Source organism: Rhineura floridana, chromosome 11, assembly GCF_030035675.1.
Source record: "Rhineura floridana isolate rRhiFlo1 chromosome 11, rRhiFlo1.hap2, whole genome shotgun sequence".
NCBI lineage: Eukaryota > Metazoa > Chordata > Lepidosauria > Squamata > Rhineuridae > Rhineura > Rhineura floridana.
This window is the reverse complement of record NC_084490.1, coordinates 46380892-46394211: the sequence shown is the minus strand read 5'-3', so window position 1 is coordinate 46394211 and position 13320 is coordinate 46380892. Positions and strand designations below refer to the sequence as shown.

General features: G+C 44.5%; 1 protein-coding gene across 19 annotated transcripts in view; it reads left to right on the top strand.

Moving 5' to 3' along the window:
- Window positions 1–13320, top strand: part of SRCIN1 (SRC kinase signaling inhibitor 1) — a 183990-nt gene that overhangs the window by 99067 nt on the left and 71603 nt on the right. For all 19 annotated transcript variants that reach the window (XM_061589051.1, XM_061589050.1, XM_061589052.1 and 16 more), the window contains 4 exons: window positions 1458–2287; window positions 8051–8143; window positions 10626–10669; window positions 11905–12083. In XM_061589051.1, coding sequence (XP_061445035.1) covers window positions 1458–2287; window positions 8051–8143; window positions 10626–10669; window positions 11905–12083 — 1146 coding nt within the window. The remainder of the gene's footprint in view (window positions 1–1457; window positions 2288–8050; window positions 8144–10625; window positions 10670–11904; window positions 12084–13320) is intronic.

Below are 13320 nucleotides of genomic sequence, written 5' to 3'. Positions count from 1 at the left end.
CTTACAGTGGCTAACCAGATGCCTATGGGAAGCTTGCTGCAAGCAGAATCTGAGCACATTACCCACTTGTCATTCCCGGCAGCTGGTATTCAGCACCATACCACCTCCAACAGTGGAGGTAGAACATAGCCATCAAGAGACTAGGAAAGACTGAAGGTGGAAAGAGGGAAGTGCTGTGCTCTTGGAACAGGTGAAGCCCACATGAGCAGTTGCTTTAGGTGGGTGGTGAAGGGTTGTAGTTCAGTGGTACAGCATCTGCTTTGTATGCAAAAGAACAATTCCTGGCATCTCCAGGTAGGGATAGAAATGTCCCCTGCTTGAAACCCTAAAGAGCCGCTGCCAGTCAGTGTAGACAATACTGAGCTAGATGGACCATTGGTCTGCCATGGTGTTAGGGAGCTTCCTATACAGGAATCAGATAAGGTGTTCACAAGAAGAGGGGACTGTGTGCCTCTGCTTCCTTACAAGCAGCCCTGCGTACGTTATGCATTTCTACAACTGTACCACACTAGGATGGACCTTGGTTTTGGACTCATATATTCAGCTACCCTGACTGTCCCAGGTTTCATTTTTAAAAGATGGCAGGCACCTTTTAAAAGGTGACACCTAAAAAGGTAGGCTTTAAAATGTGTGGGCAATTCCCAGCAAAATCCCAATAATCCAGAAAAAGGTTGTCTTCAGTCGTCAGAAGGTGGCACTTCAGTTCTCCTTGCCTTTCCTCCCATGCCTAACAGAAGCACAATATGTATATACTAACAGCAATGAATATATTGTTTTGCATAATGTGTTCATGTTACAGAATTCATCTCTCAATGCAGAAATTGATGTAGTGCTACCTATAGATTCATGCTAATGAAGCAAATGAAGTGTTAAAATGGTTCCAAGATTATGCCACTTCGTAATGCACACAGGAGATAAAATTATTTAATGTTCCCCCATGTATGAAATTCATTGCATACAGAAAACAATATGTTGGGGAGAAGAATTTTAGTCTAGTCATTTCTCATAAACAAGATTTGTACGTACAGGATTTTTCTCGTGGGGATGCGACCATGTATACCTCCTTTCCCTCTGCGGACTGAAGTGGTATGGCCCAGTTTTACCAGTTCACCTTCTGTCAGCATGATCTAGGCCATAAGAATAAGTAAAAACATGTTTTGTTTTTTGTTATTAATAATATGTATCATCTGCTTCATTTTAAATAAAAACTTCTGTGGTTTACAAATAACATAGAATATACATTAAAATTGTCAAGAAAAGATAAGAGAGCAAGTTTTAGAAAAATCAAAAATAAAATCAATAGATAAAAATACATTATAAGGTAAAATTACAGATTAAATACAGTTTTTATTTGGCTTCATTCTTCCCACCTTCACCTTAGATCCTTTTGCCTATGTCCCCTGTGTAGAGGGCAGAGTTAACATTCTCATCTTCTCTGATCATACTTGTCCCTCCAGAGAGAGATGGTCTACACTTCCAGGGAGTCCTCTCCCACCCGGCGCCTAAACAGCATGTCCCCTGCTTCTCACCTCACCTCTGGATCCCCCCCACCAGTACTCCAGTCGTCCTCTCCATCTCGCTCCCGCATGTCTTACAGTGGTGGGCGCCCACCTTCCTACGCTGGCAGCCCTGTGCATCATGGCGAACGCCTCTCCAACCTGCCTCCAGCCCAAGGTGTCTCACCAAGCCCAAGTGCTATCCTGGAACGCCGGGATGTCAAGCCAGATGAAGACCTGGCCGGAAAGAACATGGTGCTCATGAAGAACGAGGGTCTGTATGCTGACCCGTATGGCATGGTGCATGAGGGACGCTTGAGCATCACATCCACTCAGTCGCTGGCTGGGATGGGGGACCCATTTGCCTACCCGGGGGGGCTCTACAAGCGGGGCTCTGTCCGTTCTCTTAGTACCTATTCAGCTGCTGCCCTGCAGTCTGAACTAGAAGACAGCTTGTATAAGCCCAATGCACAGATTTATAGCGATACCTATGGTCCAGGGATGGGCTTTCGCTTGCCCCCATCGTCCCCTCAGAAAATTGCAGATGGCCGGCTGGTGGATGTTCAGCAGAGCCAAAGCCCCCACAGCCCTTACTCAGGGCCTCCAAGCCGGTCCTCACCAGTACGCCAGTCCTTCCGCAAAGACTCTTGCTCCTCGGTCTTCATGGAAAGCCCTGTTAACAAGCCACGGAATCCCAGTTCTTCAGGGCCTCCAGAGCTCTTCCCGGGACCTGGGGAACGCCCGCTTTCTGGGTTCAGCTCACCTGTGCCTGCCAAGGATACGGAAACAAGGTAAGATGAGAGCCTTTTGCTTTCAGCTGACCACCGATAGCATTCTTAATGTGATCAGCAGCCTGAATATTTTGTACATCAGTGAGCTTGACATTCAAATGCAGAGCCTCCACTGTGCAGCAGAATTAGGCACTGTGCAAGATGCTGTGATCCTGAAAGCTCCAGAGAGATTTTTGACAATTTATGTTGGGTTTATTGCACACAGACCAGTACACTGCCTGTTTGGCCTCCATGCCTCTTTGTTCATTGCCTTATTTTCAATCAGGTGTCCATAGCTGCTTTTCTTCACCCTTCCTGTCAGCATTACACGGCTGTCTCAACTCTAGGCCCTGTGTAACTCTTTTTTCCAACCTTCCTTTCTCAGTGGCTCTTCCAATTTTCACCTCTCTCTCTCTCTCTCCCTCTCCCTCTCCCTCCCTCTTTCTCTCTCTCTCCCTCCCTCCCTCTCTCTCTCTCCCCTCAAATGTTTGCTTCTTCTTCCCATGTTCCCCCCATGCCTCTGCTTTTTATTTAATTGCCTGCCAGTGGTATATTCAGGTAATTTCAGACTCTGAACTTAATGGTCTTACAGTGGAGGGGGAAGGGCTCTTTTGATGGCAATGTGTATTACTGCACTTACTTTGAAATGTGGTAAGACAGCCCCCTTAGGGGCCCTCCTGTTCATTCTGTTGAGTGAGGCCCTGGACAACTGCCCCAAAGTTCTACCCTGAATATGCCACTCTTGCTTGCCCGAGTTCTTCTTGCAGACCCTTTAAAGCCCTTTTGTCTGCATGTCCAGACAAAAAACAACTGCCCCTGCCCTTCATAACTCTGTTTCTTTTTCTTCCATCCAAACTGACCTTCTATTTCCCTCATAGAAGCTGCTTGTCATCATTCTTTTGATGACAAGGTTGCCTCCAGACTAGCACTTTTATCTGGAATTGTCATCTTTTGTCTGGGGAATCCAGACAACATTTTTGTCAAATGATTGCATTACAGTCTCTTCTGTGTTGTCCTCTTGTTTATTTTCAGACCTGATTTGTGTTGATTTTATAAAATTCAAAACAAAATTGCAGCAGCTGCATGACCAGTGTGGAACAGTGACTGAAAATAAGGTGTAATTAAAAGAGGCTGATCAAGGAGCAATCATGGGGCAATTCATCACTGATCTCCTGATCACAATCAACAGTGATCATACATTGGGTAGAACTTGCAGGCTGGAAACTTTAGAAAAGGGCCTTTGCGGAATGCAACTTCCTTCTTAGTAAATGTTATAAAAGGATCTTAGCTACGGGGAAAGCCATTGCTGGATAATATATATTCGCACTTTGTGGGACCTTAACTTTAATTTCACTTCTAGCTGATTACAGAAAAATAATGTCTCGGTAGGGCTGTGAAAGCAGCTGTTTTCACTGAGTAGTTGGAATAGTCATGTGCATTCCATGTCACCCCACAGCATTTCATCCATTTCCCTTCTCACCAGTTGGAACTTGCAAGTGTTCTCCTTCTTCCATTCTCTTTAGGGTGCAGGACAAAAGTTGTATTCAGGCAAATTAGATTAGCAAAATAAATTGTGCCTTATCTCATGTTTAATCTTCCTATATCTACATCTGTACAGCAAAGATGGTTCTCAGGTTGTCAGTTGAGTTGTCAAGGGGAATGGTAGGAACAGAGCTCATTAGGATAACCAAATGATAGATAGAAAGAAGTGATTAGAATCAGAGAGAAGGAGGGGGAGGGAGGGAGATGGGTGGGGAGGGAGGCTGAAAGCCAAGCAGGAGAAAGGTCAAAGGAATGACAAGTGTAGCCCTGTCAGAAGTTAATGCACTGGGAATTGTATGAGAGAAATGTCTCCTCAATACAGAACTGCCAAGGAAAGCTGAATGAGGAAAGCCTTTGGAATGGACATTTTCAGGAGAGAGTAACGAAAATAAACCCTCACCACACCACATTTTGCACCAGATTTGGTGCAAAGTGTCCTGATTTCTGGGGGAGGGGTGTCCACTTTCTAAGGTAAGCCCTACCATTTTCTCAAGGGCTATGGTCCACCAAAAGGAAAGGCCTATCTGCCTCACTTTGGCCAAGCAGTGATGACCTTGATAGGCAGGTGTTTTGCCAAAGGTGGTTTTGCCAGAGGCAAGAAAGTTTGGGATCTCAAAGACCATGAAACACACTTGTGAAGAAACAAAAGGTAGTGCTTTATTGAAGCAAAACTGTTGTTTTTTGGCAGGCAGGCACTAATAAACTTAAAGCAGCTAATGATGAGCTCAGATCTTATATTACATTCTCCTTTTTCTTGTTGGAAGCCTCAGACAGCAACAGTGAAGAGATCCCCTTTATGGCCCCGTTTGGATTTACACTGCTCTGTGCTTCAGGCTGGTGTTGAGGGCCAAAAAGAGCCTCTGGGAGGGGGCACAGGTGGCACCTATACCTGTGAGATTTTTATCTTTCCCAGTGGCCAGTTTACTTGAATCTCATGCCTCTGCCTTTTGTTTATCCCTCAGCGGCCTTGGATTTGTGCTAACCAGAGCTGGGATTACATCTGTGGGGCTCACTTCCAGCCCCTGTCAGTGTATGTGATGAGCTCATTCACTGTCTGTTTTGGCTAATTAAAAAGCCTTTTCCCAGCCTTTTGTCAGCATATGCAGCGTGAGAAAGCCTGCAAATTGAGCTTACTGTCCTAAACAGAGCTTCTCAGACTACTGTGCCAGGCAAGCAGACCGAGAAAGCAATAAACAACCCTAAAAATCAGGAAAAACAGGGATGTGAGTCAAGAATATGGGACAGGGGGAATGGGGCATACCACTCTGTGTACACTCGGTATACATCTAGTTGTCTTGCAGATTTATTTGCCCATACAGCAGGTTTTACTGGGGCAATGGTCACTCATGTCAGCAGGATGGGATTTGTGTTGGATTCCCTTTCAGAATTTGGATCCACCTGCCTAAGACATGGCTTCTTTTCTCTTCCCCATACTCAGCAGATCAGCAGCATGCTCTTGCAGATCAACTGATACCCAAACTGCATGTTATGGAAAAATGCAGAGATGCTGCTGACCGGTATCTTCCCAGCAACTCTATGTAACTGAGGAGACACAGGTCAGCAGCGCTCTCCTAGGTCAGCCCTACTGTTAAGCAGAGTGAGGCAGCCGACTGTGGGTGTCATAAGAGGGCAGCAAATTGTTAGATATTTAATGTACTGTTATATTTTTACTGCCAAGGAAGGGGAGAGACACATATGGGATTTTCTGCCCATGGTGGTAGAAACTTGACTGGGCTTGAATACTGCGCACTTTGACTTGGGGGGTGGGGATGAGATAGAAACACTATTTGCAACTTTACCTTAAGGAGCAAAATGTCTTGGGCTAACTCTGTCCATGTCTGCAATATCTTGAGGAATATAGGAAGCTGCCTTATACTAAGTGGCAGTTGGTTTCTGTTTGGATTTGTAGAGCAGAATGTGGAGAGGCCTACAGTAGAGGGAGTAAGAGCCAACTAATTCTAGTTTTGTCCCTGTCTGCCCGCTTGCAGGGTTCTACAAAGGCAAAACAGAGACAAAAGGAAGAGGAAGTTGACAGCCATTGTCACTCCCTGGGATGGTTGTTAAGTAGGAAGAGAGGGCAGGTGGGGGCTGGTTGAGAGCAGATTGAGGGTGGTGGGGTAGTGCCCCATTTGCCCTAATGGGCCAGTCTTCACTGCTTACACTGAGTTGAATTGTTGGTCCATCCAGCTTAATCTTGTCTTCACTTATTGGCAGTGGCTTTCCGAGGGGTCAGGCAACAGTCTCTCGCAGCTCTACTTGGAGATGCTGAGGATTTAACCTGAGACCTTTTGCATACAAAACAGATGCTCTACCACTTTGTGAGCAACTGAGCGAATGAAGTGGAGCAGGGGCCACAGAACCCCCCCTAACATGATGATGTCATACTTTCTTTCAAGTGCACCTCACCAGAGAGACAAGAGGGGGCAATACTGGGTTGACAGTGCCTACCTGTTACCCCTGTACAAGTACAGTTTGGACCTAAGAACGTGCTGTCTGTTTACCGAGGTTTGGGTAGTGAGGACACATCAGGAGACGTTCCCTGTGTCTGCCCCACAATTCTGGGGCTTCATTTTAATGGAGGCTTGCTAGAGGCCAAGCTTCCATATTAGGAAAACAAGTTTACAGAACATGTAGACTGTGCATGTGCATATGGGTGAATTCCTGCATTCAGATTTTGGTTGGCCAAAAGCTTGCTTTGCTTCTTACCATCTTCTTGATCTCCATCCTTTATGCTGTGGCTTTTATGCCTTGGTTGTGGACCTCCCAGAAGCATCTGGTTGGAAACTAGGATGCTGGATTATATGGACCCTTGGTCCGATTCAGCTGCTTGCCTCTTTTTATGTTACGTTTTTTATGTCCCCAGGAAACCTCTTCTGCTCCATTGCTCCTCAGTTTTCACTGAATTGTAACGATGCTGTTCTTCCAGAGGGCTTTGGGGAGGATGATAAATTGAGATTGTTCAGTTGCTGATTTTTTCAATTTGTTTTTTAATGTAGCCTTTCTGCTGGGTTTCCTAGCATTATGTTGCTCTTTAATAATGTATATGTATATTCTGATATGGTGAATTTTAACATTTTTGGCTTTTTTATATTCTTGCAACCTGAGAGGCGGCAGATGTTTTCAAAAATGTTATAAATCATTATGTTTACTCATACTGCCATACTACTAGGGGAAGGCCTGAGGGCCAAATGCAGCCCTCCTGGCCTGTCTAATTGGCCCTTGAGATTCTCCAGGCCACACACACTCCACAGCCACAGCCCTGCTCCACACCTTCCTTGAGTGTTTTTGCCTGGCTGGAATGTGTCCTTGAACTTGGATAATGCTTACTGCTTGCCTGGATGGAGGACAAAGTAGAGATGTAAATTTTCCTGAAATTTTGAAGCCGGGGGGGAAATGGAAATTTTCAGAAAAATTGAAAAAATGCAAGATTAGCAATTTTTACAGATTGAAAGTCACTTTGTTACTTCAGGAATATAAAATGTAATGTACAAGTTGGTTTGGCATAAAATTATCACATTTGGTATATTAAAAGTACATTTTATTCAAACAATTATTACAAATTGAATTTGCTTTTTAAAATTTTTACTTTTTTTGTAACAAATGGATCTACAAAATCCTGAACTGTAAGGAACTTCTTTCAGTTTGCCAGTTTATGAGGAGCAGGCAAAAAACAATTAAAAAAACTGAAGAAACCATCAACATTAATAACAAAGAAAATTATTTATGTCTCCGCTAGTCCTCTACAGTGTCAAGCAGACATAAAGCATCCATTGCCATAAAAAGAGCTGAGAAAAAAGGGGGGGGGCAAGATTCAATGAAACATTTTATTCATCATGCTAAAATAAAACATTCCATAATCCATTTTTTCTTAATTCTTTTCAATTTTTCCAATTTTCCGGGAGGAAAAATGGACAGAAAAAAACAGAAAAACCCTGTCCCCCCCCCCCAAATTTTCTGGGTTTTTTTTCTGGGCTTTCACTTCTCTAGGACAAAGAGGGCTGTATGAGTGTGTCTAGAAACTAGCCTACTGTACGAAGGTAAAATTCACATTTGTTGCTTTGCCCGTTTTTGCTTTTGTCACTGCCCATAACCGGCATGTGGCCTCCAGAACGTTGCCCAGAATGTGGCCATTGGGATGAAAAAGGTTACCCATCTCTGTACTAGGAGGAGAAGAACAAGGGTGAGAAGGATGTGTCCAATCCTGTGTCTCACTGGATCCTCTTTCCTTCTTTTTCTGATAAGGGACCGCATGGAGGCCATGGAGAAACAGATTGCCAGCCTCACAGGATTGGTGCAGAGTGCACTGATGCGAAGCTCTGACACAGAAAATCCTAGGTAAGAGATTGAGATGGAGATACTTCATGCTCTTGCTGCTCTTTACTTGGCATTGACAGAGGTGGTGAGGTAGTCAGTCCTTTCCTGGTGTTGGCATTGCACTACAGATGCATTCCAGCAAAAGGTTTTGCCTAGCCTTTGTGCTCTTGTGCTAGGGCAAGCACTGCTGTGTTGGACCTGGGAGCCGGTATAGTGTAACGGTTAAAGTGTTGTACTTTGACCAGGGGGATCAAAGTTCAAATACGGTAGGGCCTCACTTTTCGGCATTCTGCTAATATGGCGCCAGGGACGATCAGCTGGATGGGGGGCTGGAGCTCCCCACACTCCAGCTGATTGCGCCGGAGGAGGAGAAGATCAGCTGTAGCATGCTACAACTGATCTTCTCCTCCTCCAGGGCGGTCAGACTCCTGCACTCCAGCTGATCGCGCCCAAGCAGGGGAATATCAGCTGTAGCGTGCTACAGCTGATCTTCTCCTCTTCTGGCGCAATCAGACTCCCGCTCGAGCTGATCACTGTGGAGGAGGGGAAGATCAGCTGTAGCATGCTACAGCTGATTTTCTCCTCGGAGGCGGTTAGACTCCTGCACTCCAGCTGATCGCGGAGGAGGGGAAGATCAGTTGTAGCGTGCTACAGATGATCTCCTCTTCTGGCGCGATCAAACTCCCGCTTGAGCTGATCGCACCCGAGGAGGGGAAGATCTGATCTTCTCCTCCTCTGGTGCGATCAGTGGGTTAGGTTCCAGACCCCCCGCGCTACAGCTGATCTGCTTTTCAGCGGTTTTCGCTTTCTGGCGGGGGTCTGGAACCTAACCTGCCGTATGAGTGGGGCCCTACTGTACCCACTGAGCCATGAAGCTCACTAGGTGGACCTTAGTCTCTCTGTCAGCCCAAGCTACAACCTCACAGGGTTGTGAACATAAATTTGTTATCCAATTGCCATGTATGCCACCCTAAGCTCAATGGAAGGAGAGTGGGATACAAATGTGAATGATAATATAACAAACAACTCTGTCAACTAACGCACAGAGGCCTTGGCCCCTGAAGTTGAAGACTGAGTCTCCTGTGGAGCAAAATTCCCACTACAGGCATACCCCGCTTACCATCGCTTCACTTACCGTTGCCTCGCTATAACGTACATGCTCCATACGTCCCCATACCCCGCTTAACGTTCGCGCGCTTCGCAATAACATACACTTTATTGGCATGACGCCGCTGCCATCTAGTGGTGATTGCGTGCAGTACAAGTGAAGACAATTGCTTCACTTAAAGTTCACTCTCTGGTCCCATTGCAAACATTAAAGCGGGGTATGCCTGTATTGAACAAGAGTGTACCACTGCAAAAACTCTTTGAGGCTTTATATACAGTATAGGAAACCTGTGGCCCTCCAGATGTTGTTGAACTACAACTTCCATAATTACTGATCACTGGCTGAGGTGATGGGAACTAGAGTCCAACAACGTCTGGAGGGCCACAGGCTCTCCATACCTGCTCTAAACAGTTCCCCCCTCACTTACATAGTCCTCTTTGCTACAGACAAAGACCCCATTGAAATTCCAAAACCATTCCACCCTATACCTTATTTGCATCATTTTTACAACCAATTTTCTCCAGACAGAGCCTTCCCTTGTTCATCTCTTTCACACACACAAATGCATTCTACTGTCCATGCCATTTAGGATGCAAAAAGTGTCTGGATTCAAGCATTGTAAAACAAACAAACAAGCAAACAAAAACATCCCCAAAACACCGCCTTGTTTTATGTCCCTCCCAAAAGAGTACTCATTTCCTTACTCATATAATTATTTTGGTGTAAATGACTTACCCTGAGTAAGGCTGCTTTTACTGGAAATATTCATTATACCTTCTTGTGTCCATAAGTTGCACAGGTGCACAAGAGATGAGTGTAAAAAACCATTATGTCAACAGCCCTTTCCGCTGACAAGGATCCTTTTATCAATCACTTTTCCCAAGCACACTGACACATAGACCACAACACGCTAGGGGTGGAATAGAAATATGATTTAGTTTCCCATTAAAATGGAAACAGACTACTTCACACTGCCCAAACCAATATGGAAACTGAAACATAGATATTATTTGAAATGTGCACTTCCCCAAATTTTGTGATGCAGTTCTCCAACGAAACAATACGAACAACAGTGTATATATTATGGGAAATAACATACAAAAATGCATTATATTAGGGAAGATGGCTTGCATGAAAGTGTGCTTTAGTCAAAACTGCATAAAAATGTATTAGGAGAAAGTTCTCACTAAAATGCAGACAAATTTTATGAGGATTTTTTAAAAAAAATTGCAAATTCCTGTGGAAATATGAATTGAAATCGCAACTGGAAAAATGAGTAACTTACAGAACTGAAATAGACAGCTTCTTTCATCTCTACAACAAACACACTTAGTGTCGTTTTTACCTCTTCCCCATCACAGTAAGAATAGATCTAATTCTTGTTTTTTGTTCCAGCGAGAGGACAGAAGGAACCAATGGGGGGACGCCTCCATCAGCACGTAAGTGAGCATCTTTCTTTGATGTCCCCAAGGCTGTCTAATCACAAGATGAGGGGTGGGTGATCTTAGGTCCACTATTAAATATTTTTCATTGAGTTGATATTGGGATATGTCCCCTTTGTTGTCTCTGAACTTGGCCACGTTCAGAACAAAGCAGGGCACATAGGCTTGCTCAAGAGCCGCTTCTAAACTGCTGCTATTTTGCAGGTAGGATTCAACTGTATACTGGCAAATTCAGGTTGCATAGTTAAAATGAATTTGGCACTCTTGCCCAATAATCTTGCTCCCTCTCTCCACAAAAATGTGAAGACACGGTGACCTGAAAAAGTAACTATAGCTGGTTTTGTATTGTGCAGAGGACATAAAATGGTCAGATAGGTATCATAGGTTGAACTGAAGTGTGCATTCAATTTTATTTATTTATTTAAAACATTTCTATACCTGGCTTCTTCATTGCACAGACATTTCAGAGTGAGTTACAACTGAAACAGTATGTTCATCACTTGATCATGTGATGACATGAATGTGTGACCAAGCTGTCAGACCCAACTCTGCAGATTTTCATGTTGACTTCCGAATCATAGAATAGAATAACCTCATACTTAATGCTGAGGTCATTTAAGCTTCTAGTCACTGGTTAGGTTGGTCATTAAAAGACAAGAAATGAACATCTGAATCAGCTCAGTTGTGGGGAGAGAGAGGTATGGAGTTTTAAAGATGATGACTAAAAGTTTGCATTTAATCTAGATGACGTAAATCTTTTTTTTATTGTGCCCATGCAAATCAAGGTACTTTGACTAATTAAATTTCTAGACACAATACTGAATATTAGAATGATATGATCTCATATCCAGAGAGACATTAATTGCACATTATAGGTGTAGAAGAAGAAGTGAGTGATAGACGCATGAAGAGTGGGTATGAAGTGAGTTATGTATTAGCGCAGAGATTTCACTTCCTTGAATTGGTGATTGAACCATAGAGAGAGAATGGCACACCAGCCTGAACTTTTAGTAAGAATTGAAAGCTGTTCTTGGCCATGATTCACTATGGGCATAGAGTGATGTTACTCTAAGCCTTGGCATATCTATGCTGAAATGCACATATTCTTTTCATAGACATTGGAGTATAAAACCAGTTCAGTTTCAGACTGGAAGTAACTGCAAGTCTTATTTTCTCCCATTACCAGTCTGGATTGTACATGTCATGGGTCTCTGATGTTGTCTGTCTTTCAGTCCCCAGCAGAAGCAGTGTTGGCACCCCTGTACCTGGTCCTCCACCCCCATCCTCTTCTGGTACACCAGCTGGGCAGCCCACTGCCATCACCCGTCTGCACATGCAGCTACACCTTCATGACCTGCAGCAGAATGCCAGTGACCTCCGCAACCAGTTGCAGCAACTGAAGAAACTGCAGGTGACGTTGGAGAAGGGCTGTGTTTATGCTGCCTTTCCATGGGAGTGCAAAAAGGAAAGTTCAGAATATCTTTTATTGGGCACATTTGGAAGAACTGCAGCTTTCTTTTCAAAAAGAGCAAGTTTCTAGTCCTTATTATTATTGAAAGTATATGGGCAGTTCCTGCTGAAATCTAAAAATCCAGAGGGATGACTGAATATAATTTCCAGTGGCCAGAGCCACTCACAGTGACCAGCAAAACCAGAATAAATGTTGTAAAGTAAGAGGACCATGGAACCTTTTTTTTCCTGTAACCTAAAAATGGTTTATGTCAAAATTTTGGCGGGATGGAATAGGTGTTAGGGATGGTTTTCCCACTAAAAACAACACTTGTTTCCCATAGTTATTTCATAGGCAGAAACAGCCTTATTCATGTAGCATAGTCCCAATTCTCCATCTCCACAGCATCCATTCCTCCCCACCCCCTTAGCTTCCTCTAATAAACAAACCCATTCCACACACAGGTAATGTGAGAGGCACAGGTAACCAGGGAGGGATGCAAGCAAATATGGTTATGGAGAAGGGCTGTACTCAGTGGTAGAACTTGTGCTTTATATACAGAAGGACCTAGGTTCAATCCCTGGCAACTCCAGGTAAAACTGGGGAAGACAGTCTTGTCTAAAACCCTGGAGAGCCACTGCTAATCAATCTAGACCAAGGGCGGGGAACCTTTTTTGAGCCCAAGGGCTGCATTTCCTTGTGGGCAACTTTCTGGGGACTGCATGCCAGTAGTGGATGGGGACAGAGCCAAAAGTGGGCAGAGGAATGGATGCAGTGGCAGCTAGTGGCTTCATGTTAGTGGAGCAGTGGAATCGGCTGTGGATGTGACTCTGCCGTTTGTACAGGAGGCTACATTCCAGCCATGCAAACATCAGAGGTTTCTATCCACTCACCCTCAGGTTGCTTCTATCTCTCCATCCAGGCAAGCGAGAGGCATTAGCACAGTACAAGGATACCTTCTGGCCAGACTAAAGTCCTTGGGGAGAGTGCAGAGCAGGTCTGGTGAGGGGCATGGTCTGAGAGGAGTCCCAAGTGGCTGGAGAGAGAGGACTAGAAGGCCGCATTCAGCTTGCAGGATGAAGGTTCACCATCCCTGGGGTAGACAGTCCTGAGCTTGATGGATCATTGGTCTGATTCTGGATAAGGCAGCTCCCTGTGTTCCCACTGGCACTTAGGCTTCATATCAGGAGATTTGGGA